Source organism: Callionymus lyra, chromosome 10 (assembly GCF_982586985.1).
Source record: "Callionymus lyra chromosome 10, fCalLyr1.hap1.1, whole genome shotgun sequence".
In the NCBI taxonomy this organism is placed as follows: Eukaryota; Metazoa; Chordata; class Actinopteri; order Syngnathiformes; family Callionymidae; genus Callionymus; species Callionymus lyra.
The window spans coordinates 7,924,799-7,950,634 of record NC_141827.1 but is presented as its reverse complement, the minus strand read 5'-3'; the positions used below and the strand labels follow the sequence as shown (position 1 = coordinate 7,950,634).

The window sequence follows — 25,836 nt, the reverse complement described above, 5'->3', positions numbered from 1 at the left end:
CATGTTCGGCTGTGCGTGGGTGTCGGGATGAAGCTGCAGGGAAAAGAAAGCCACACACTCGCACTCGCACACACCGACACACACACCAACACACACATGTGCAGACATTTGCATTCCTTCACTCTTCGTCTTCTTCAAGCAGATTCCACATGCTGTGTCTCCGCTGGTTTCGGTTCAGAAACTCACCTGTTTCACATTCTTGGAGAAGGTCCGCGGCTCCATGTTGCTCCCGATGGACATCCGTGTCCATCCCAGTCGTCACCCCGTTATCTCCCACCACAGCGTCACCGGCAGCAGTTCCTGGTGGTGCTAACTTCAGGCCGTGGCTATCGGAGACCGTCAGCGCAACATAGAGTCATTTCACGAACCACTGAATCCTTTGTACCGAACTTTGGTTCCGCTACCATCACAGGGATTCAGGCCTGTTTCCATGGCAACAGAAACGTTAAAACCTGACAGTGTATTTCGTTGTGTTGCTTGTTTACGAAGATAGCTTAAGAAAAGAAGCTCCAGAAATTTTGATGTCGGTGTCATGCTCAATGTGCTGCTGTGGTGGAGAAATCAAGCCCCCCCCCCAACGAGTCGACAGTCCGCTAAACCGTCAGTATAGGTTCTAGTTGATCCAGGTCATGATTATCCAAAGTGATCCTGGCAACCCTTTTGACTTTGCTAAACTCTTGAAGTTTAAACAGTAGTCAAAAGAAAACGTTTGTTAAGTGCTTGAATCTGCTTTTCCAAAACTCTCACTTGGTTCTTGTTGAGTTTGCCAACTACTTCCTGTGTTGTTGAGTCCTACTTCCTGTATAGTCAGAGACAATAAAAGATTATACCAAATAGAATATTATCCAAAATTATCATTATATAATAATGAAAAAAACAAGTGTGTGATAACTTTTAAAAAAGTTGTACTGATTCTTAACAGGAAATAAAGAAGTAATTAAACATGAACTTTGGTGAAAACTTCTCTTTATTTATAGGTGTAAGTACCCTGAGAGAGGAAATTCACTATTTATAATACTTTCTCTTTTAAAGGAAAAAAGTAGTGTAAAAAGAAGTAAACTAGTATTAAAACCTACTACTCAAAAATAAGTGTGAATATTTACGGTAACTAGGATGCCGTTAAATTTTTTTTTCCAGTAGAAAAATACATTTTTTACATAATAAGTAAGTAAGTAAGTCATTTTTATTTGTACAGCGCTTTTCCAGACCAGGGTCACAAAGCGCTTAAGCAATCAAAACAATATTCAATAAAGTATATATTTTAAAGGTCAAGATAAAAACTGATAACATAACAGGAGTTCCAGAAAATCATGGAAAAGCCTGAAAAAATATAAATGTCGGAACGGAACTCCTGTGTTTGTCTTGTGTGTCTTGGCCTTTTAAAGTATATTTTTTAACTGTGTATTGTTTTGATTGTTAAAACGCTTTGTGACCCTGGTTTAGAAAGGCTCTCTAGAAATAACCATTACTTACTTACATACTTTATTTCCTGTTAATAATGAGTTATTAAGGTGAAGCTCAGAGTGAACAAGGTGTGAGTTAGTACTTAATGATGGTTAAAGCGTGACTCATTATCTGTTAATACTCGTTTAAGTATCTTATAAATAGTTCTAGTTTCACATTCTTAAGTGTTACCAAGTTGTTGTTACCGTGGTAACAAGAAGCTGTGTTAAGTTACAGAAGACTGCTGCCTCCTTTTGTCTCATCGAGTTCATTAGAATCAAGGATAATTCAAATGCTAAAAAAGCAACCTGTCGTATTGATGAACGTATTGCGTAAAACTAAAACAGGGCAGCGTCCCTGTGACTCCACTGTAGTTAATCTAAGATGGTGAGTGTGTGTCCCAGTCAGAAACATCTGAGGCGAAGACAGAAGTTTCCCGGCGGCGTCGCCTCCGTGTCACGACGCTTCGTCTGTCGCTGACGGTGGCAGCGATCGCTCGTCTAATCACACCCGACAGACATTCGCAGGAAAAGAATGAGTTCCCGTCCCGGAGAAGATGGAGCTCAGAGGTTTGAGGAGGACTCGGATCGCTGGAGGGGAAAGTTGTGACGGAAGATGTTGGTTCTGGAGTCAGACAGGGACGGAGATGTTCCCCGAAGCTCGCCCCGGAGAAGCTCCAGGAGAAGCTCCTGCATCTACTGCGACAACATCATCAAACTATTATGGGTCGCAAGGAGAAAACAATCAAGCACCTCCTCATGCTGATGCGAGAGCATGACGGGACCCCTGGGGTTCATCGCCAGATGATGTTTGAAGCTAAACGGATGAATTATTGACTGCGATGGATCAGTGGCCCAGAAATATGACAATGGAGATTCCAAGGAGATGAAGGAACCTCATCCTAACAAGTGCAATTAACTTTAAACTGTCATGAAATTAAGAAAAAGATGTTTCAAGAGCTCAAACCAAGCAGAAGTGATGGATATTTTTGTTAAATAAATCTCTGGACTTGTAAAATATATCTCCCACCGTGACCGGCGGTGAGAACCACGGTCTTAGAGGAGCCGATCCATGCGTTGCCGATCTGGTTCGGGAGTAAAGTAGGACACTTCCTGCCACTCCTGGGAGCCACAGCGTCGTCTCGGTCGCTTTGTTCGTCACTTATTATCTGTTATTAATCGAGGACGGAGACGTTTGTGAGTCGACGCGAGCGGGAAACAAACATCACGACGACTCCACAGGCTTGAAAGTAGAGCAGCGAGCGGAGCTGTTGGGAATGTTAATCCCTCCACGAGAGAAGAGAAGTTTGTGAGTCAATAATTTATATTTGAGTCGAGTGCGAGACTATTTGTTATCTGATTTTTAAAGTGGAGGCGGTTTTTATGACATGTTGCATGAAGAGAATCTACATTAGTTAGACTTGAGTGAAAGTATTTCTCAAATGAAACAAAAGTGGATGGATGGATGGATGGATGGATGGATGGATGGATGGATGGATGGATGGATGGATGGATGGATGGATGGATGGATGGATGGATGGATGGATGGATGGATGGATGGATGGATGGATGGATGGATGGATGGATGGATGGATGGATGGATGGATGGATGGATGGATGGATGGATGGATGGATGGATGGATGGATGGATGGATGGATGGATGGATGGATGGATGGATGGATGGATGGATGGATGGATGGATGGATGGATGGATGGATGGATGGATGGATGGATGGATGGATGGATGGATGGATGGATGGATGGATGGATGGATGGATGGATGGATGGATGGATGGATGGATGGATGGATGGATGGATGGATGGATGGATGGATGGATGGATGGATGGATGGATGGATGGATGGATGGATGGATGGATGGATGGATGGATGGATGGATGGATGGATGGATGGATGGATGGATGGATGGATGGATGGATGGATGGATGGATGGATGGATGGATGGATGGATGGATGGATGGATGGATGGATGGATGGATGGATGGATGGATGGATGGATGGATGGATGATGGATGGATGGATGGATGGATGGATGGATGGATGGATGGATGGATGGATGGATGGATGGATGGATGGATGGATGAATGAATGAATGAATGAATGAATGATGGATGGATGGATGGATGGATGGATGGATGGATGGATGGATGGATGGATGGATGGATGGATGAATGAATGAATGAATGAATGAATGAATGAATGATGGACGGACGGACGGACGGACGGACGGACGGACGGACGGACGGACGGACAGATGGACTGATGATGGATGGATGGACGGACGGATGGATGGACTTTATTAATCCTTCTGAAATCCTTCTCAAATGAAACAAAAGTGGATGGATGGATGGATGGATGGATGGATGGATGGATGGATGGATGGATGGATGGATGGATGGATGGATGGATGGATGGATGGATGGATGGATGGATGGATGGATGGATGGATGGATGGATGGATGGATGGATGGATGGATGGATGGATGGATGGATGGATGGATGAATGAATGAATGAATGAATGAATGAATGAATGATGGATGGATGGATGGATGGATGGATGGATGGATGAATGAATGAATGAATGAATGAATGAATGATGGATGGATGGATGGATGGATGGATGGATGGACGGACGGACGGACGGACGGACGGACGGACGGACGGACGGACGGACAGATGGACTGATGATGGATGGATGGACGGACGGATGGATGGACTTTATTAATCCTTCTGAAATCCTTCTCAAATGAAACAAAAGTGGATGGATGGATGGATGGATGGATGGATGGATGGATGGATGGATGGATGGATGGATGGATGGATGGATGGATGGATGGATGGATGGATGGATGGATGGATGGATGGATGGATGGATGGATGGATGGATGGATGGATGGATGGATGGATGGACGGACGGACGGACGGACGGACGGACGGACGGACGGACGGACGGACGGACGGACGGACGGACGGACGGACGGACGGACGGACGGACGGACGGACGGACGGACGGACGGACGGACGGACGGACGGATGGACTTTATTAATCCTTCTGGAGATCTACTTTTGGGAAATTGGGTTTCCAGTTCACAGAAGATGATAGTTTCATAAAAACAAGAACAAGGTGCAAATAGAAAGTGCAATAGATGACAAAGTGCAAATATAAAGATCATAGATCAAAGGAAATAACGAAAAGAAAAGGATACAAAGGTTAACATACAACAGAATAACATCCTCTCTTCACTGAAAAGAAAAGAAAATAATATAAATTATTATAAATAATAATGATAAATATAAGACCCTTTAACTGATCATATCGGGGGTGCAGTGAATGATCACCTCTGAGAAAAAAAATACTGTTATATAATAATGAAAACATGTGGATTTTGTCATTTTAAAAACGAAATTGATAACAAACGCTAGTTAAGAAAATTATATTTTACTATTATAATACTAAATTAAAACGTTTTTAAAAAAGAGGTTTTTGTTTTTTTTGGAATAAAAAAAGTCTGGAGCATCTTTAAATAGTCATTCAAATGCACTTAATGTGAATTTTTAAATCGATTAATAACAATTGAAGAATTATGTGTGAATGATTTTCATTGAATTGTGTTTTGAATAAACAAGGAAATGGAGAAAAATAAAAGCACAAGTGATAGCAATCACAAAGAAATGTACTGAGAGTGTCAACAACTGTATTTAAGCAGAATAAACTTTGGTTTTTACATGAAATAAATTTAATTTTCCTTCATATACAGCAGTAAAGCTGTTGTTAGCTTAGCATAGCTAGCATTCCTTTAGCACTAGCATAAGCAACTCATAGATATTTGTTTTCCACTAGTGTACATACAAGCACAAAACATTTATTTTATTTTATTAAAATGTGTCAGTTCTCATCGGGTCACAATGACATTTTTATTATTACAGTAAAATATGCTCTAGCAGGTGTAAAGCCCCCCCCACACTCGTCTCACCTGACCTTCAAGGACACACCTGATGGTTCCATCGATGTTAATTCCTGACCCAAATGGACTCGAGCTAATGGTTCTTTGTGTGTCTCCGGCAGATGACGGGCCGTACGGGAAGACGAAGGACATCAGTGGACCGGAACACACTCTGTCCTCCAGGAGACACAGCATACCAGGTATTTATCTTCCTTATCTGCCCCGTCAGAGCCGCCTCTCCATTGTCTCGGGCGGCGCCGACCGGGAGCCCGGGCCGGGCGGCGCCGTAATGCGACGACGTCTCGGAAGGCGAACGCTCGCGGCGGAAATTCTGGTGACAACAGCGATTTACTTAATTAGTTCTGGGGTCATTTGCATAAACAGCTTCTCTCTCGGCAGACGATTCTCCGGCAGTCTGTTATCAGATGCTGTCGTCCTCGACGAGCGACCGCTTCACGTGTTCGCTGCTCGACCTCTCTGACCTTTAGCGGACACACGTCCTCGACGATTTGACCTCGTCATGAGTTCATAATCCCTTCGTTTCTGGGTCGGCTAAAGTAAAGAGGGTCCCGGGTCAGTCCCAAGGCCTCCCCCCAGTTGTAGTTCACACTTAACCCGAACTGTCTCTGGGAAGCGCGGTGGTACAACTCCACGTCTCTCCTGGATGACGGAGCTACTATCTGTGAGTTCACCAGTGATGTGTTGGTGAAGCTTCATGAAGCAGTGTTGTTATTGTCAGAGTCCACTAGATGGCGTCTCAGAACTATTTTACTTTGTTTTGAACAAGTGTTCTAATGGAACATCATTTGTAAACTGATGGCGCCACCTACTGACCTCTGAACAAGATGACACTGTTTCATGAAGCTTCAGAAGCTTCATGAAACAGTGTCATTATCTTCAGAGTCCACTAGATGGCGTCTCTGCACTATATAACTTTGTTTTGAACAACTGTTCTATCATTTGTAAACTGATGGCGCCACCTACTGACCTCTGAACAAGATGACACTGTTTCATGAAGCTTCACCAGCACATCACTAGCGTTCACACCAAACATTATGATTCTTAAGTGACTGACATGTTAGTCAATGCAGTAGTTCTATTACGAAGTATTGCGGTACGATACGGCGTCGGCCATTTTGACTATTCACTCATCATATACCTCCTCGTCGCCCAAGTAGATTAACCTAATTTTGATTTTATTGATAAGACAGGTTTGACTAGAATCTTGCTATCCAAAAGCAAACTTAATTTTCAACTAGTCAAACCTGGTTTTTAGTCCCAGCTGAAGTAGATTTTAACATTTCAAACGTGTTGTATTTTTGTTACTTTTTTAATTTTAGTATTAAGTATAGTATTAAGTATTTGACTTTTGAAAAATAATTTAATTCAACCATTTTATTGAATGGTTGAATTTGTTTTTTTTAATTATATTCTTAATTCAAAATAAATGAAAGTTTTTCCATTTTTATCGTGCTTCGGAATCCACCATGATGATTTGAAGCATCAGTTCTTCTACTTGGTCACATGATCATCTGCACGTCGCATGATTGGCTCAAATTCCAAATCACAATTTCTTTTTTGTCTGGTGACATTTTATTGTTGAATTCAAAGGCTACAAATGAACTAATATTGACATTAGCATTTTTTTTTTAAAGAATTATTGGAATTAAAATATCAAACCATATTTTAAAAATTATTCATTTGTTTTGAAACGATCAAACTTTAACATTTAATTACGAATAACAAAAACAAATTCAACCTTTTAATATAGAAGAATTTAATTCAATTATTCAAAACATTTATTCCTTGCTTCAAAAAACTAAATGTACATTTTTAAAAATTAAGTTTCAATATTGGAACAGTTGAATTCAACCAGTAAATATTATTAATGTCATATGGGAGCAGCAGCAGTGAGCAGCCATACAAGTGAACAGTGACGCCTTCAAAAACCTTCTTAAATCCAGACAAATAACACAAAAACCGCATAAATTTTATCATCCTTTCTTCGCCCCCTCATTTCCTGGAGGTTCTTCTGAAAGTACTTTCAGAACTTTTGATGCAAACAGATGGTTAAACACAGCGACTCGTTGTGTTGTCGTGGAGCTGCTGCTACATACGAAAAACCTCGGATTTCCTCGCCTCGGACACGAAAGACATTTTTAAAAATCCTACCTGAAATGAAATTATTCCGATACGGTCTGAATGAAAATCACAGCGACTGCTGCGCAATAATTGTCTTGTCGTCTGAATAGATGTTTGAAGAGATCAATCAACGCTGCCGAAAACACTTTCAGCCTCTAAACGCTCGCAGAGCAAAACTACATTTGGGGAAGAATTCATGCTTTTATGCAAATGTGAAAAGGACTAATGAGGGAGCGAGGGGCCACTCAGCAGGTAGTGTGTGTGTGATTGTGTGTGTGTGTGTGTGTTTTGTCATCATCTCCAGAGATAGAGGAGTGTAGCACCTCACTGATCCTCGGTGTCGCATGAGGGATTTGCCTAATCTGGCCATCTATCACAAGGAGGCTTCGTCACACCTGTGTGTGTGTGTCTGTGTGAGTCTGTGTGTGTGTGTCTGTGTGTGTGTGTGTGTAACAGGTTTCACTGTGTGTCGAAGGAACATAAATTTCTCTCCACAGTCACCATGAGGGATCATTTCCATTGGTATGGAAGCGACATTCCCGTGCGAGGATTTAAAACCGAGCCATGAATTGTCGCGGTTCTGCGGCGACGACGCGGGTTTTTCGTGGATCAATCACGCCGGGATCTGAGGGACTTGAACACATGCCCACAGGCTCCGGGGTCACCTTCATGGTACCTCAAGAAGCTGCTTGTGATACTCTTGTGGTACTTTACATTCAAGACCCCCCGTCCTGGTCCTGGCCTGGTCTGTCCATTAACCTCGGAGTACTGTCACCTTACTGCTGAATCTTTTCTTGCCTTCTCGAAGGATCGGGTTTGACCCAATAGTAGTGATGTGTTGATGAAGCTTCATGAAACAGTGTCATTATTTTCACAGTCCACTAGATGGCGTCTCTGCACTATTTTCCTTTGTTTTAAGACTAGAGACGACCTTCTGGTTTATGTACACAGAAACAGGCCTTGGTTGTGTTCCAAAACGCACACTTCTCCGAGTGCACTGGTTTACAGTACATGTTTATACAGGGTAGTACTGTCTCAAATCAAATACTGCTGCTACACACTTACAGGAAATGACTCGACAGCTTCTTCTTCTACTACTTTTTAACACTGATGGCAACCAGTCGTAGGAACACTATTGTCAACACTTGACAAAACTTTTGGCCAATTGAAACAATTTGTGTTTCATTTTGTAATTACTGTTGTTGTGTTGTTTTGTGGTAAAATGTGTGTTTTCCTAAACATTTACGCCGGTATCTGCTCCGAAGACGCGTCGTCAGCAGCTTAAGTTTAGCGTCATCTATGTCACTAAGATGGCGGGCGTCGAGGGTGGAAAGTGTCCATCGATACACACTCGATTTTCTGGCCAATCGACTGCACATTGTGCACTACATTTTCACACACTGCTCATCGGGACGCACTTGTGCACTCAAAATACTAGTGCAGAAGTGCACGATGTGGGACACACTCCTGATCCTCTTTGAGGCCGGGACGCCCTGAAAAAAAGATGTATTCCTGATACTTGGATCTGATGTCACCAACATCCCTTCACTCCAAGAAGGATCTGTCTCGCCTGCAGTTGATTCAGAACTCTGCAGCGAGAATTCTGACCTGCTCTAGTAGAAGAACTCACATTTCTCCGATCCTTAAAACTCTTCACTGGCTGACAGTTTCTTTCAGGATCAACTTAAAAAATCTGGTTCTTACTTTCAGATCTATTCATGGTCAGACCTTCCATCAGTGATCTAATCCAGACTTACACCCCAGCTCGGGCTCTGAGGTCTGTGGATCAGAATCTACTGATGGTTCCTGAACACGGTTCAGGACCAGAAGAGAGAAATCCTTCCAGGCTGTTGCTCCTAAGCTTTTGAACCATCTCTGTGTTTGATGATCTACTGACTCCTTCAAGAAACATCTTAAGACATCTTTATTTGTGCTTTTCCCTGATTTTCTGAGACTCATGTCTTCTTTTGATCTGTTTGTTTGATTGTTAAAGCGCTTTGTGACCCTGGTCTAGAAAGGTGCTTTACAAATAACCATTATTTACTTAGATACTTTATTTCCTGTTAATAATGAGTTATTAAGGTGAAGCTCAGAGTGAACAAGGTGTGAGTTAGTAGTTAATGATGGTTAAAGCGTGACTCATTATCTGTTAATACTCGTTTAAGTATCTTATAAATAGTTCTAGTTTCACATTCTTAAGTGTTACCAACTTGTTGTTACCGTGGTAACAAGAAGACGTTTTTATTTGTTCAGGCTTTTCCTTGATTTTCTGAGACTCCTGTGTTGTTCGCAAATGTTATCTTGACCTTTAAAGTATATACTTTATTGAATATTGTTTTGATTGTTTAAGCGCTCTGTGACCCTGGTCTGGAAAACACTATAAATAACAATTAGTTACTTACTCGACTAAACAACTTACTCGACTAAACAACTTCCTCTCCGTTACCTTCTGTCGACCTCTCCATAAGTTTACCCCGTCAGTGACGACGGCGTCTCCACGGATGACTCATCCTTACAAACATGTTTTAATGAGGAGCTGAAGGGAAGTTTCAGAAGATCGTGTCCTACTGTTGTCAGTCCAGTGAGAGACACAGTGTTCGGGACAAACTCCGTCTCAAGACAGTTTCACTCATGATTCATTCAATGATTCTGTGAGTCAGAAGAGTCACTGGGTCACACACATCTGAGAGATTCTTTTTAGTTCATTTAAATAACATGATTGATTGATTTTGTTCAACTATTTACACAATTAATGAATCTATGATTGGCGTCAGGATTAAGTGACTATACAGGTGTGAGTCTCACCTATTGTTGACCAGGTTTAACATACACCACACGCACAGCTGCGGTAAAAAGGTTTTTTAACATTCTAAAAAAGGTTTATTTGTTGACGTCCAAACAAAATTAATGAGTCCATTTTGATATTGTCTTTTCATTATTTAAGCCGCAATATATCTTAATTTTCTCTCCACTAAACAAACTACAGTTTAACTTGTTATTGTTGTTAGCATCATGTATCTTTGTTTGGTAAATTACTCCAGCACCGCAGCTAGCACTGTTAGCCACTCAATAAGCTAGCATCGAGTTTATATACTGACTCCTTTAAGAAACATCTTAAGACGTTTCTATTTGTTCAGGCTTTTCCTTGATTTTCTGGAACTCCTGTTGTGTTATCAGTTTTATCCTGATCTTTAAAGTATATACTTTATTGAGTATTGTTTTGATTGTTTAAGCGCTTTGTGACCCTGGTCTAGAAAAGCGCTATACAAATAAGAATTACTTACTTACTTACTTACTTTACATTCAATTAAAATGAAAAACCTTATGGTAACACTTTCTTTCAACATGTGATACAGGGTGGAAGTTTTTCCTGGTGTTGCAGCTAGCTCTGTAAGTCGCTAACTAAGCTAGCATTCGATTTATATGTTGTCAATCAATGTTATAATTTTTTTTATATATATTTATTTTTAAACCTTATGGTAACACTCTCTATCAACATGTGTTACAAGGTGGTAACTTTCTGTGGCACCGCAGCTAGCACTGTTAGCCTCTAACTGAGCTAGCATTTAGTATAAATCTTGTTACATAACATTAGAATTTTTATAAAATATATACTTATTATAAACCTCATGCTAACACTCTAGCTGATCTTTGTTTTTTTAATCTTATATTAAAATCTTTATGTGTCACTAAATCAACATGCAAATACATTTTCTTTTAAGATCAAATCTTATTCTGAAACACAGGTACAGGAAGTGACTTCCTGTTTATGTAGCTATCGATGCTATCAACCAAAAAGTCAACAAAAATAAGAATTTCTTTAACCTCTTCCGTCTCTGTGTTTGTGTGTCTGTGTGTTCTTCCTTATTGTGTCGCATCCCTGTGTGTGTGTGTGTGTGTCCTGGTGTCTTCATGTGTGTGTGTGTGTTTCCGGTTAGAAGCTCTGCGCGGGGTGACGATGGTGGAGCTGGTGAAGAAGGAGGGCAGCACTCTGGGACTCACCATCTCAGGAGGCACCGACAAGGACGGGAAACCTCGGGTGTCGAACCTGCGACCCGGAGGACTGGCCGCCAGGTGAGCGTCCGCTCGTTCGCCACGTGGTCGTCGTTCAAACTATTCACCGCGACCGTCGTGACTTTCCAGGAGCGACCAGCTGAACGTGGGCGACTACATCAAGTCGGTCAACGGCATCAATCTGACCAAACTGAGACACGAGGAGATCATCAGCTTATTGAAGAACGTGGGCGAACGAGTGCTGCTGGAGGTGGAGTACGAGCTGCCCCCTACTGGTGAGAATATTACGATATTTACTTTTAAGTTTTTTCAATTTTAGGTATAAATATTACATTTATTTATTTCAATGTAGATTCACTAACAGGTTTATCTACAACATATACAAAGTGTTAGGATGTGCTTCACTTCCCCGGCGCTGCAGCTAGCACTGTTAGCCACTAAGCTAGCACTCAGTTTAATTGTTGTCACAATACATTATAATTAAAAATAAATCAATAAAATCATATGGTAACACCCTTATATCAACATTTTTTACAGGGTTGTAAATTTCCTGGATACCGCAGATAGTACTGTTAGCCCCTAGCTGAGCTAGCAAGTATAGCATTCAGTTTAAATGTTTACATTTGAATTCTTTTTAAAAAGCTTAATGGTAACACTTTCTATCAACATGTGTTACAGGGTGGTATATTTCCCCGATATCCCATTTAGCACTTTTAGCCGCTAACTAAGCTAGCATTTAGTTTATATGTTGTCATTTAACAGTGTATTTTTTTTAATATCTTTATTTATATTTAAACCTTATGGTTACACTCTCTTTCAACATGTGTTACGGGATGGTGAATTTACCTGGAATCCAAGCTAGCAATGTTAGCCGCTAACGAAGCTAGCATTTAGTTTATATGTTGTCATTTAACATTGTATTTTTTTTAATATATTTACTTATCTTTAAACCTTATGGTAACACTCTTTTTCAATAAAGTTTTACCTTACCTTACATGTGTTACAGGGTGGTACATTTTTGTGGCACCACAGCTTGCACTGTTAGCCGCTTACTGAGCTATCATTTAGTATAAATGTTGTTACATAAGGTTATTATTTTTATATAATTTATACATATTTTAAACCTCATGCTAACACTCTCTTCCATGTGTTATGGGGTGGTAAATTTCCACTTAATAATCTAGCATCGAGGTTATATGTTGTCACTTAACATTTAATTTAAAAAATAAACCTTTTTTTAAAACCTTATGGTAATAATCTCTATCAACATGTGTAACGCGGTGGTAAATTTCCCTGATACCACAGCTAGCTCTGTTAGCTACCAGCTGAGCTAGCAAGTATAGCATTCCGTTTAAATATTGTAACTTGACATTTTATTGAATTTAAAAAAGACACTCGTTGCAACACTCTCTATAAGCAATGCTCGCAATGTTAGTCACTAGCTGAGCTAGCATTCAGTTTTTACGTTGTCGTAACATTATAACTAAAAACCTTTTTGCTAAACCTCGTGGTAACGACCTCTTGTTGAAGTTTGCTAATGCAATGGTTTAAATTATGTCACCAGTTTTTGGAGAAAAACTAAAAAAAAACACAGTATCTTTGTTATATATAGAGGTAACTCTCCATTTGTTTTGAAAAAAACATTGTTAAGTATAAAGAACATCATTTTAAACATGAAATGATCAACATGTGGTTGAAATACAGTCGCAGTAATGATCACTCGCAGGCTTTTCTAATTTCCTGATGGTGTGTCGACGACAGGAGCAGGAGGAACTCTTGAGCACCACATTAAGCCTAAAAGTGTCTCTCGAGGATTGTGTAAATTGCTCTTCTCGCTCTTCTCCTGCTCCATCCATCTCCCTCCTCTCAGCACCAGACAGCACCTCGGGGGTGATTTCCAAGACAATCGACATCTGTTTGCACAAGGAGGGGAGCAGCTTCGGCTTCGTCATGAGAGGTAATCGTCGGGTCTGGTTATGTTTCCAAGCCTCGTGAAGAGCTCGGTGGACGGATGTTTGAGGAGCCTCGTCCACTGCTGTGGAGCCGGGGCCCACGTTAGTAATGTTACGAGGGGCCATCACAAAAAAAAGATATGATCGAAGGCTAGAAAACAAGTATGTTACTGTGCCATGATATCGCAAAAATGATGGAAAACAAGTGTATTCTGTTAAATTCTATGTATATTTTACTTAGATATGAACCACAAATAAAGGAAAATATGATAAAAGGGCTCATTCACTTTAGTTTTAACCAATTTAAAAGGGAAAAAAATAGAAAATGACAAATAAAGGAAGCAAAAAATAGGACTTTAATACGTTATTTTTAGTTACAAAATACAAACGGTTTGTTTTTATGTTTATTTTATTCAAATATAAACCACAAAATAACAAAAATATCATATAATGTTTGTTTCTTTGACAATTTAAAGGGAACAAAAACACTAAAATGACATATGTAGTAAAAATAAGGACCTAAAATACGTTATTTTAACTACTCATGAATACAAATGGTACACTTTTTGTAGTTTTACTCACAATATAATACATTAAAAAAAAAACACTCATTGTAAAAACACCCCACATGAATTCAAGGACCACCTGTGGCCCCCTGGAAAGATGTTTATTATTTAGTATTAGTTTTGTTTAAAGTATTTTGTCGAAAAGTAATTTAAGATTTAGATAATTCTTCCCATACATGCAAGTAGTCACAGCAGTTTGTATCAATGATTATATATAAATACAGTATATATATATATATTTAAATACTTGAAAAAAATTATACATATAAAAATAAATATTATAAAGAAAATTACACATGTTAAAAATAATAACAAAAATCGTAAGAATATATATAATAATAATAATATTTAGGAGGTTGTGAGTGAACCCAGCTCTTGTTCATCTCGTTTATCTGTTCCCCTTAACTGCCACTTGATTTCTACCTAAGGCGTCCACTAGGGGGCGTCAGTCCTCTCACCAGCTCCGTCCATGTGACCTCTTCTTCTTCTTCTTCTTCTTCTTCTTCTCCATTTCTGGATCTTCTTGAAACCCCTCTGTGTTCACCTATTCAAGTTGTGTTTCCTCTTCTGGTTTTCCCAGGAGGGAATCACGAGGACTGGCACAAGACTCGCCCCCTGGTGGTCACTTATGTCAGACCAGGAGGTCCAGCAGACAGGTACTGCTTTTCATTTGAGTTGGGAATAGATCCAAAAGTTCCTTCAAGTCTTTAGTGTGTATGAAGATCTTAGTCTGCAAAAGTTGTCGGAAATGCACCATGGGTGTGATATTTTGCCAGAGGCAACTCACAGGCATGACTCACTGCCCCCTGCTGGCAGGAGTGAAGACCGTTGGGAACAGACTGGATTTTTATAAACCCCGAAAAACATGTCATTTTGATGGGAGTTGCTCATCTTTGTGAACCCTGAGGAAGCCACGGGGCAGACCCAGGGGCAGACAACATGTCGGATGACGGGTAATGAATGAGTCGGACATGAGTGACAGCACAGCCGACTCGCCGGCCGCCGTGAGAGCATCTTAAAAGTGGGAAATTAGCGAAGGATGACAGACTGTTACTGGGATTAAGTTGCCGGGAGCGAGCGGATGTGTGGAGAAGGCTTTCACTGAATGTGGGTCAGCGGAGGGAAAATGAACAAAACCTTCACGCTGCTTTTTAAAATCAAATTTCACAGCCGTCAGAGGATCCGGAGCCGACGGTTGAGCCAGAAAATGTAGTTTTCCCGAGTCAGGGGAGGAGATGAAGAGAGCAGAGGCAACTGAGAGAAGAACTGCAGTGGATCATGGATTATGACCAGAGTGAGAGTTATTGTTGACTGTTTGGACTGAGACTGATCGACTGAGATATTATTATATATTATATACATCCAAACAATCAAATGGATTAAGATTAAAATAGATTCATTAGTATCAGATAATATGATGATGAAGATGAAGATGATGATGAAGGTGAGACTTGATGATGATTAAGGTTAGACTAGAAGATGATGATGATGAAGGTGAGACTAGAAGATGAGGATGATGATGATGATGATGAAGGTGGGACTAGAAGATGATGAAGATGATGATGATGATGAAGGTGGGACTAGAAGATGATGAAGATGATGATGATGATGAAGGTGAGACTAGAAGATAATGAAGATGATGATGATGATGAAGGTGAGACTAGAAGATGATGAAGATGAAGGTTAGACTAGAAGATGATGATGATGATGATGAAGGTGAGACTAGAAGATGATGATGATGATGAAGGTGGGACTAGAAGATGATGAAGATGATGATGAAGGTGAGACTAGAAGTGATGATGATGATGAAGGTGAGACTAAAAGATGATGAAGATGATGATGAAGATAAAGGTGAGACTAGCAGATGATGATGATGAAGGTGAGACTAGAAGATGATGAAGATGAAGATAAAGGTGAGACTAGCAGATGATGATGATGATGAAGGTGAGACTAGAAGATGATGATGATGAAGGTGGGACTAGAAGATGATGAAGGTGAGAATAGAAGATGATGATGATGATAAAGGTGGGACTAGAAGATGATGATGATGATGAAGGTGGGACTAGAAGATGATGAAGACAATGATGAAGATGAAATTAAAGGTGAGACTAGAAGATCATGAAGATGAAGATAAAGGTGAGACTAGAAGATGATGAAGATGATGAAGGTGAGACTAGAAGATGATGATGATAAGGAGGATGAAGATGAGATTAGAAGATAATGATGATGATGATGATGAAAGTGATGATGATGAAGATGAATAAGAAGATGATGAGGATGATAAAGGTGAGATTAGAAGAAGATGAAGATGAGACTAGAAGATGACGATAAGTAAGATGAAGATGAGATTAGAAGATGATAATGATGATGAGGAAAGTGATGATGATGAAGATGAATAAGAAGATGATGAAGATGATGAGGATGATGATGGTGATGGTGAAGGTGAAGATGAATCAGAAGATGATGAAGGTCCAGCGATGGCCGAGGAAGAGTCACATGTGTTACACGAGGAGTTGACCAGCTGTGTTTGCTCCTCAGAGAAGGAACTCTGCGTCCTGGAGACCGTCTTCTGAGCGTGGATGGAGTTCCTCTGCACAACATCAGCCACAGCGACGGCCTGAGCGTTCTGGTCCAGTGCGGGCAGGAGGCTCTGTTCCAGGTGGAGTACGACGTCAGCATCATGGGTGAGACTCTGATCCTCTCACTCCAGAAATACCTCCGACCGCTTTGTTTTGTCCCGCGTGTCGACATCCTGCTGCCCGCGGCCAAATCCCCGCTCTAATCCTCCCAGCATGCTTTGCCAAAAAACCCCGCGGCCGTCACAATTGTTGTTTGAGTCGGAGTCGAGTGTGTGATCGCGGGAGACTCAGTGACTCGCTAATGAATCTCTGATCAGACTCGCTGGCGAACGCCTCCGGCCCCCTGCTGGTGGAGATCGCAAAGTCGCCCGGAGCGACTCTGGGAATCACGCTGACGTCGGCAACGCATCGCAACAAGCAGGTGATCGTGATCGACCGGGTCAGAGCAGGAAGTGTGGTGGACAGGTGCGTCGCTCAAATACGTCCTCTTCTCAGGGTTTGAAATGTTGACGTCAGTTTATGTTTGTATTTCAATAACATTATATTAACATTTTATCAACTTTTGAATAACATTTTATTAAAATTTGAATAACATTAATTCAAAACAGAATGTATTGATTGGTAAAGGACACAAACACACACAAGTGGAAACACAAGCGACACACAAGTATAAACACAGACACACAAACACGCACACATAGAAACGCACACACACACAAGGTACAAACTCACACATCCACACACAAGTGCAAAGAGACACACAAGTATAAACACACACAGGTAGAAACACAAACAAACACATACATAGAAACACAATTACGAACACGCACACATAGAAACGCAAGCACAATCACACACAAGTAAACACAAACATCCACACATAAGTGCAAAGAGACACACAAGTATAAACACATACAGATAGAAACACAGACAAACACATACATAGATACACAAGTACAACCTCACACACATGGACAAACAAGTACAAACACACACACACATCCACACACAAGTGCAAACAGACACATAAGTATAAACACATACAGAGAGAAACACAAACAAACACATACATGGACACACAAGTACAAACACACACACAGACACGCAAGGATAAACACATGCACACACACACGCACGCAAGTACAAACTATCTTCAGACACAAGTACACACAGAAACAAAACGCACACATCAAAAAGAAAAAAACACTAACACACAAACTCACAGGCAGACACACAGATATGTTTAAAGACACCTCAATAAACACACACAGACACAAATGCAAACATCCACAAAGATACACAAACACAGATCCCTTATCAAAAAACACAAACAAAGACACATACTTTTTTATCAAACACACATACACAACTCACAGGTTTAACTAAGGCTTGTGTAGCTGAGTGTGCGACTTAAAGGTGTTCCCTTGAACGTTGTGTTGCCAGCAGCTCTGGAATGTGTGTGTCCTTGTGTGTCCTCAGGTGTGGAGCGCTGCACACTGGAGACCACCTGCTGTCCATCGACGGCACGTCCACCGAGCACTGCAGCGTCCTGGAGGCCACGCAGCTGCTGGCCAGCACCAGTGAACTGGTCAAGCTGGAGCTGCTGCCCTCGCACCAGACCAGACTGGGAGGGAAGCAGCACGACACAGGTGAGACCCCGGGTCACATGACCACCTCACAGGTGACCTTTTCAATAGATATTTGTGTGTCACTCTACGACGTGTGTCTCTTTGGTTTGTCCTCGTTGTTATATTTAATATGTTTCGTGTCACGCTGACCTCATCAGGTCACATGACTCCGGAGGAAAGGTGTCATTTACATATTTACAAACTGACCAATCAGGTGAAGAGTTTCTTTGTCTGTCGGCATCTGAGCTCGACTGCTTCTGCCTTACTGTCCAGCTTAATGTCACACACACAAACTCACAAACACACAAGCATCAACACACACATACCTGCACGCAGGAGACATGTGTGTGTGTGTGTGTGTGTGTGTGTGTGTGTGTGTGTGTGTGTGTGTGTGTGTGTGTGTGTGTGAGGATTTATAGTGTCTGAGGTTCAAGAGTCAAACAACAACCTGAAGACTCAATATAAAGCTTCTAAAGTCCAACTACAGTCTGATGAGTCTGACTACACTCTTACGAGTCCAACTACACTCTTACGAGTCCAACTACAGCCTGATGAGTCTGACTACACTCTTACGAGTCCAACTACAGCCTGATGAGTCTGACTACACTCTTACGAGTCCAACTACAGCCTGATGAGTCTGACTACACACTTACGAGTCCAACTACAGTCTGATGAGTCTGACTACACTCTTACGAGTCCAACTACAGCCTGATGAGTCTGACTACACACTTACGAGTCCAACTACAGCCTGATGAGTCTGACTACACTCTTACGAGTCCAACTACAGCCTGATGAGTCTGACTACACTCTTACGAGTCCAACTACAGCCTGATGAGTCTGACTACACTCTTACGAGTCCAACTACAGTCTGATGAGTCTGACTTCACTCTTACGAGTCCAACTACAGCCTGACGAGTCCTACTACACTCTGATTAGTCTGACTTCACTCTTACGAGTCCTACTACAGTCTGATGAGTCTGACTTCACTCTTACAAGTCCAACTACAGTCTGATGAGTCTGACTACACACTTACGAGTCCAACTACAGCCTGATGAGTCTGACTACACTCTTACGAGTCCAACTACAGCCTGATGAGTCTGCTACACTCTTACGAGTCCAACTACAGCCTGATGAGTCTGACTACACACTTACGAGTCCAACTACAGCCTGATGAGTCTGACCACGCTCTTACAAGTCCAACTACAGCCTGATGAGTCTGCTACACTCTTAGGAGTCCAACTACAGCCTGATGAATCTGACTACACTCTTACGAGTCCAACTACACTCTAACGAGTCCAACTACAGTCTGATGAGTCTGACTTCACTCTAACAAGTCCAACTACAGCCAGATGAGTCTGACTTCACTCTTACGTGTCCAACTACAGCCTGACGAGTCTGACTTCACTCTTACGAGTCCAACTACAGCCTGACGAGTCTGACTTCACTCTTACGAGTCCAACTACAGTCTGACGAGTCTGACTTCACTCTTACAAGTCCAACTACAGTCTGATGAGTCTGACTTCACTCTTACGAGTCCAACTACAGTCTGATGAGTCTGACTTCACTCTTACGAGTCCAACTTCAGTCTGATGAGTCTGACTTCACTCTTACGAGTCCAACTACAGCCTGATAAGCCTCACTTCACTTGTATGAGTCCAACTACAGTCTGATGAGTCTGACTTCACTCTTACGAGTCCAACTACAGCCTGATGAGTCTGACTTCACTCTTAAGAGTCCAACTATAGCCTGATGAGTCTGACTTCACTTGTACAAGTCCAACTACAGCCTAATGAGTCTTACTTCACTCTTAAGAGTCCAACTACACTCTTACGAGTCCTACTACAGTCTGATGAGTCTGACTACACTTTTACGAGTCCAACCACAGTCTGATGAGTCTGACTACACTCTTAAGAGTCCAACTACACTCTGACGAGTCCTACTACAGTCTGATGAGTCTGACTACACTCTGACGAGTCCAACTACAGTCTGATGAGTCTGACTTCACTCTTACGAGTCCAACTACAGTCTGATGAGTCTGACTTCACTCTTACGAGTCCAACTACAGCCTGATAAGCCTGACTTCACTTGTATGAGTCCAACTACAGCCTGATGAGTCTGACTACACTCTTACGAGTCCAACTACAGCCTGATGAGTCTGACTTCACTCTTAAGAGTCCAACTACAGCCTGATGAGTCTGACTTCACTCTAACGAGTCCAACTACAGCCAGATGAGTCTGACTTCACTCTTACGTGTCCAACTACAGCCTGACGAGTCTGACTTCACTCTTACGAGTCCAACTACAGTCTGACGAGTCTGACTTCACTCTTACAAGTCCAACTACAGTCTGATGAGTCTGACTTCACTCTTACGAGTCCAACTACAGTCTGATGAGTCTGACTTCACTCTTACGAGTCCAACTTCAGTCTGATGAGTCTGACTTCACTCTTACGAGTCCAACTACAGCCTGATGAGTCTGACTTCACTCTTACGAGTCCAACTACAGCCTGATGAGTCTGACTTCACTCTAACGAGTCCAACTACAGCCTGATGAGTCTGACTTCACTCTTAAGAGTCCAACTATAGCCTGATGAGTCTGACTTCACTTGTACAAGTCCAACTACAGCCTAATGAGTCTTACTTCACTCTTAAGAGTCCAACTACACTCTTACGAGTCCTACTACAGTCTGATGAGTCTGACTACACTTTTACGAGTCCAACCACAGTCTGATGAGTCTGACTACACTCTTAAGAGTCCAACTACACTCTGACGAGTCCTACTACAGTCTGATGAGTCTGACTACACTCTGACGAGTCCAACTACAGTCTGATGAGTCTGACTTCACTCTTACGAGTCCAACTACAGTCTGATGAGTCTGACTTCACTCTTACGAGTCCAACTACAGCCTGATAAGCCTGACTTCACTTGTATGAGTCCAACTACAGCCTGATGAGTCTGACTACACTCTTACGAGTCCAACTACAGCCTGATGAGTCTGACTTCACTCTTACGTGTCCAACTACAGCCTGACGAGTCTGACTTCACTCTTACGAGTCCAACTACAGTCTGATGAGTCTGACTTCACTCTTAAGAGTCCAACTATAGCCTGATGAGTCTGACTTCACTTGTACAAGTCCAACTACAGCCTAATGAGTCTTACTTCACTCTTAAGAGTCCAACTACACTCTTACGAGTCCTACTACAGTCTGATGAGTCTGACTACACTTTTACGAGTCCAACCACAGTCTGATGAGTCTGACTACACTCTTAAGAGTCCAACTACACTCTGACGAGTCCTACTACAGTCTGATGAGTCTGACTACACTCTGACGAGTCCAACTACAGTCTGATGAGTCTGACTTCACTCTTACGAGTCCAACTACAGTCTGATGAGTCTGACTTCACTCTTACGAGTCCAACTACAGCCTGATAAGCCTGACTTCACTTGTATGAGTCCAACTACAGCCTGATGAGTCTGACTACACTCTTACGAGTCCAACTACAGCCAGATGAGTCTGACTTCACTCTAACGAGTCCAACTACAGCCAGATGAGTCTGACTTCACTCTTACGTGTCCAACTACAGCCTGACGAGTCTGACTTCACTCTTACGAGTCCAACTACAGTCTGACGAGTCTGACTTCACTCTTACAAGTCCAACTACAGTCTGATGAGTCTGACTTCACTCTTACGAGTCCAACTACAGTCTGATGAGTCTGACTTCACTCTTACGAGTCCAACTTCAGTCTGATGAGTCTGACTTCACTCTTACGAGTCCAACTACAGCCTGATGAGTCTGACTTCACTCTTACGAGTCCAACTACAGCCTGATGAGTCTGACTTCACTCTAACGAGTCCAACTACAGCCTGATGAGTCTGACTTCACTCTTAAGAGTCCAACTATAGCCTGATGAGTCTGACTTCACTTGTACAAGTCCAACTACAGCCTAATGAGTCTTACTTCACTCTTAAGAGTCCAACTACACTCTTACGAGTCCTACTACAGTCTGATGAGTCTGACTACACTTTTACGAGTCCAACCACAGTCTGATGAGTCTGACTACACTCTTAAGAGTCCAACTACACTCTGACGAGTCCTACTACAGTCTGATGAGTCTGACTACACTCTGACGAGTCCAACTACAGTCTGATGAGTCTGACTTCACTCTTACGAGTCCAACTACAGTCTGATGAGTCTGACTTCACTCTTACGAGTCCAACTACAGCCTGATAAGCCTGACTTCACTTGTATGAGTCCAACTACAGCCTGATGAGTCTGACTACACTCTTACGAGTCCAACTACAGCCTGATGAGTCTGACTTCACTCTTAAGAGTCCAACTACAGCCTGATGAGTCTGACTTCACTCTTACGAGTCCAACTACAGTCTGATGAGTCTGACTACACTCTTACGAGTCCAACTACAGCCTGATGAGTCTGACTTCACTCTTAAGAGTCCAACTATAGCCTGATGAGTCTGACTTCACTTGTACAAGTCCAACTACAGCCTAATGAGTCTTACTTCACTCTTAAGAGTCCAACTACACTCTTACGAGTCCTACTACAGTCTGATGAGTCTGACTACACTTTTACGAGTCCAACCACAGTCTGATGAGTCTGACTACACTCTTAAGAGTCCAACTACACTCTGACGAGTCCTACTACAGTCTGATGAGTCTGACTTCACTCTTACGAGTCCAACTACAGTCTGATGAGTCTGACTTCACTCTTACGAGTCCAACTACAGCCTGATAAGCCTCACTTCACTTGTATGAGTCCAACTACAGCCTGATGAGTCTGACTACACTCTTACGAGTCCAACTACAGCCAGATGAGTCTGACTTCACTCTTACGAGTCCAACTATAGCCTGATGAGTCTGACTTCACTTGTACAAGTCCAACTACAGCCTAATGAGTCTTACTTCACTCTTAAGAGTCCAACTACACTCTTACGAGTCCTACTACAGTCTGATGAGTCTGACTACACTTTTACGAGTCCAACCACAGTCTGATGAGTCTGACTACACTCTTAAGAGTCCAATTACACTCTGACGAGTCCAACTACAGTCTGACTTTTACGAGTCCAACTACAGCCTGATGAGTCTGAGTCTGTAACTCGGACGTTTTGTTCTCCAGTGAAGGTCCAGAAGTCGGACCACCCTCACTCGTGGGACCCGTGTGTCAACTCCACACTCCTCAGCACGACCTCCACCCTCAACAAGTCGTGGACGGCCTCCAACAACAACACCATCAACCTGGACTACTGCAAGTGTACGACATGTTGTTTCTACTCCTTCATCGATCACTGCTGGATCAAACCTCCATTAGCATCATGAATATTTCAGTCCACTTCTAGTCCGGTCGTCTCCCCCCCACAGCTCTGGTGTCCACCAGCTTCTCTCCAGGCTCCACCACCACGTCCGGTCCCTGCAGCCAGACCTCCAACACCCTGCCCCGGCAGACGGTGCCCATGAGCCCGAGGAACTCTCTGCTGAAGCGCCGGCCCAGGAAGAAGGAGCACAAGAGTTCCCGTACGTGGGTCAGGTCAGTGCACGTGGGTCAGGCATGAACCGCTGTGTGCTTCCAGTGTCGCTGGCGTCCAGCTCGGTGGGTCCGGGCGGTCAGGTGGTCCACGTGGAGACCAGCGAGGTGGTCCTGGACGGAGACCCGCTCAACGGCTTCGGGGTTCAACTACAGGGAGGAATATTTGCCACCGAGACGCTTTCGGCTCCTCCGTTGATCCGATTCATCGAACCTGACAGTTCTGCAGAGAGGTGAGTACACACAAGTACACACATGTACACTCGCGTACACACAAGTATATACAAGTACACACACGTACACACAAGTACACACAAGTACACTCGCGTACACACAAGTATATACAAGTACACACACGTACACACATGTACACACAAGTACACACATGTACACAGAAGTACACACATGTACACACATGTACAGACATATAAACACATGTACACACATGTACACACAAGTACACACAAGTACATACAAGTACACACACGTACACACAAGTACACACACGTACACACACGTACACACATGTACACGCAGGTACACACATGTACACACACGTACAAATAAGTACACACAAGTACAAATAAGTACACATAAGTACACACAAGTATACACAAGTAAACACATGTACACAGAAGTACACACACATGTACACACACATGTACACACAAGTACACACAAGTACACACACGTACACACATGCACACACATGTACACACATTTACAAACATGTACACATACGTACACACAAGTACACACATGTACACACACGTACACGAATGTACACACATGTACACACATGCACACACGTACATACAAGTACACACATGTACACACAAGTACACACATGTACACACAAGTACACACAAGTACACACACATACACACACATACTCACATGTACACAGAAATACACACATTTACACACACATACACACACTTACAAACACGTTAACACATGTACACACATCTACAAACAGATGTTCACACACTAATACACACATGTACATACTTATACACACCTATGCACATATGTATACACATGTGCACAAACACATTTACAAACACACGCACATACCTTTACACACACATTTACAAGTGTAGATATCACTGGTGTGTGTGTGACTCTCTTTTTGCTTAGGTGTTACAACTTCACTTTAGTCACTTGGCAGGAAACTTTAATTATTACTGTGTCACTATGTGTGTGTGTGTGTGTGTGTGTGTGTGTGTGTGTGTGTGTGTGTGTGTGTGTGTGTGTGTGTGTGTGTGTGTGTGTGTGTGTGTGTGTGTGTGGGGGTGTGTGTGTGTGTGTGTGTGTGTGTGTGTGTTTGCTCCCTGAGGCCAAAGTGTCTTCTCCATTAGCGCCCACACTAACATCTATCAACAGCTTCCTCTTGCCCACACAGCATGAATCAATAAGTACCTTCATGCTGCGCACACACACACACACACACACACACACACACACACACACACACACACACACACCCCCACACACACACACACCCTCTTAACTACAAGTTGTTAGGACATTGACACTTTCTTCTCGAACCAAAATAAACATAATTTATATTGAAAGATGCCAGTAAATACACAAACACTCACACACACACACACAAACACACAAACACACACACACACACACACACAAACACAAAACACACACAAACACACAGTAACACCCACACAAACACACACAAAACACACACAAACACACACACACACAGACACACACACAAACACAAACACACACAAACACACACACACACACAAACACACACACACACACACACAAACACACACACACAAACACACACACACAAACACACACACACACAAACACACACGCACACAAACACACACACACAAACACACAAACACACACACACAAACACACACACACACGCACACAAACACACACACACAAACACACAAACACACACACACAAACACAAACACACACAAACACACACACACACAAACACACGCACGATTGTCTAATGTCAACAG

The 25,836-nt window shown here is 42.3% G+C and overlaps 1 protein-coding gene across 8 annotated transcripts in view; it reads left to right on the top strand.

The window, feature by feature from the left end:
- The window catches only part of grip2b (glutamate receptor interacting protein 2b), a 197,692-nt gene that overhangs the window by 151,963 nt on the left and 19,893 nt on the right, over window positions 1–25,836 (top strand). For 4 of the 8 annotated variants that reach the window (XM_087801823.1, XM_087801819.1, XM_087801825.1 and 1 more), the window contains exons 2-12: window positions 5,530–5,607; window positions 11,491–11,623; window positions 11,693–11,838; window positions 13,434–13,520; window positions 14,662–14,737; window positions 16,620–16,765; window positions 16,978–17,125; window positions 18,140–18,309; window positions 23,423–23,557; window positions 23,665–23,817; window positions 23,874–24,060. In XM_087801823.1, the coding sequence (XP_087657949.1) occupies window positions 5,530–5,607; window positions 11,491–11,623; window positions 11,693–11,838; window positions 13,434–13,520; window positions 14,662–14,737; window positions 16,620–16,765; window positions 16,978–17,125; window positions 18,140–18,309; window positions 23,423–23,557; window positions 23,665–23,817; window positions 23,874–24,060 (1,459 nt within the window). Of the gene's footprint in view, window positions 1–5,529; window positions 5,608–11,487; window positions 11,624–11,692; window positions 11,839–13,433; window positions 13,521–14,661; window positions 14,738–16,619; window positions 16,766–16,977; window positions 17,126–18,139; window positions 18,310–23,422; window positions 23,558–23,664; window positions 23,818–23,873; window positions 24,061–25,836 lie in introns of all 8 variants that reach the window. The other 4 variants (XM_087801821.1, XM_087801818.1, XM_087801824.1 and 1 more) reach the window with 1 other exon arrangement.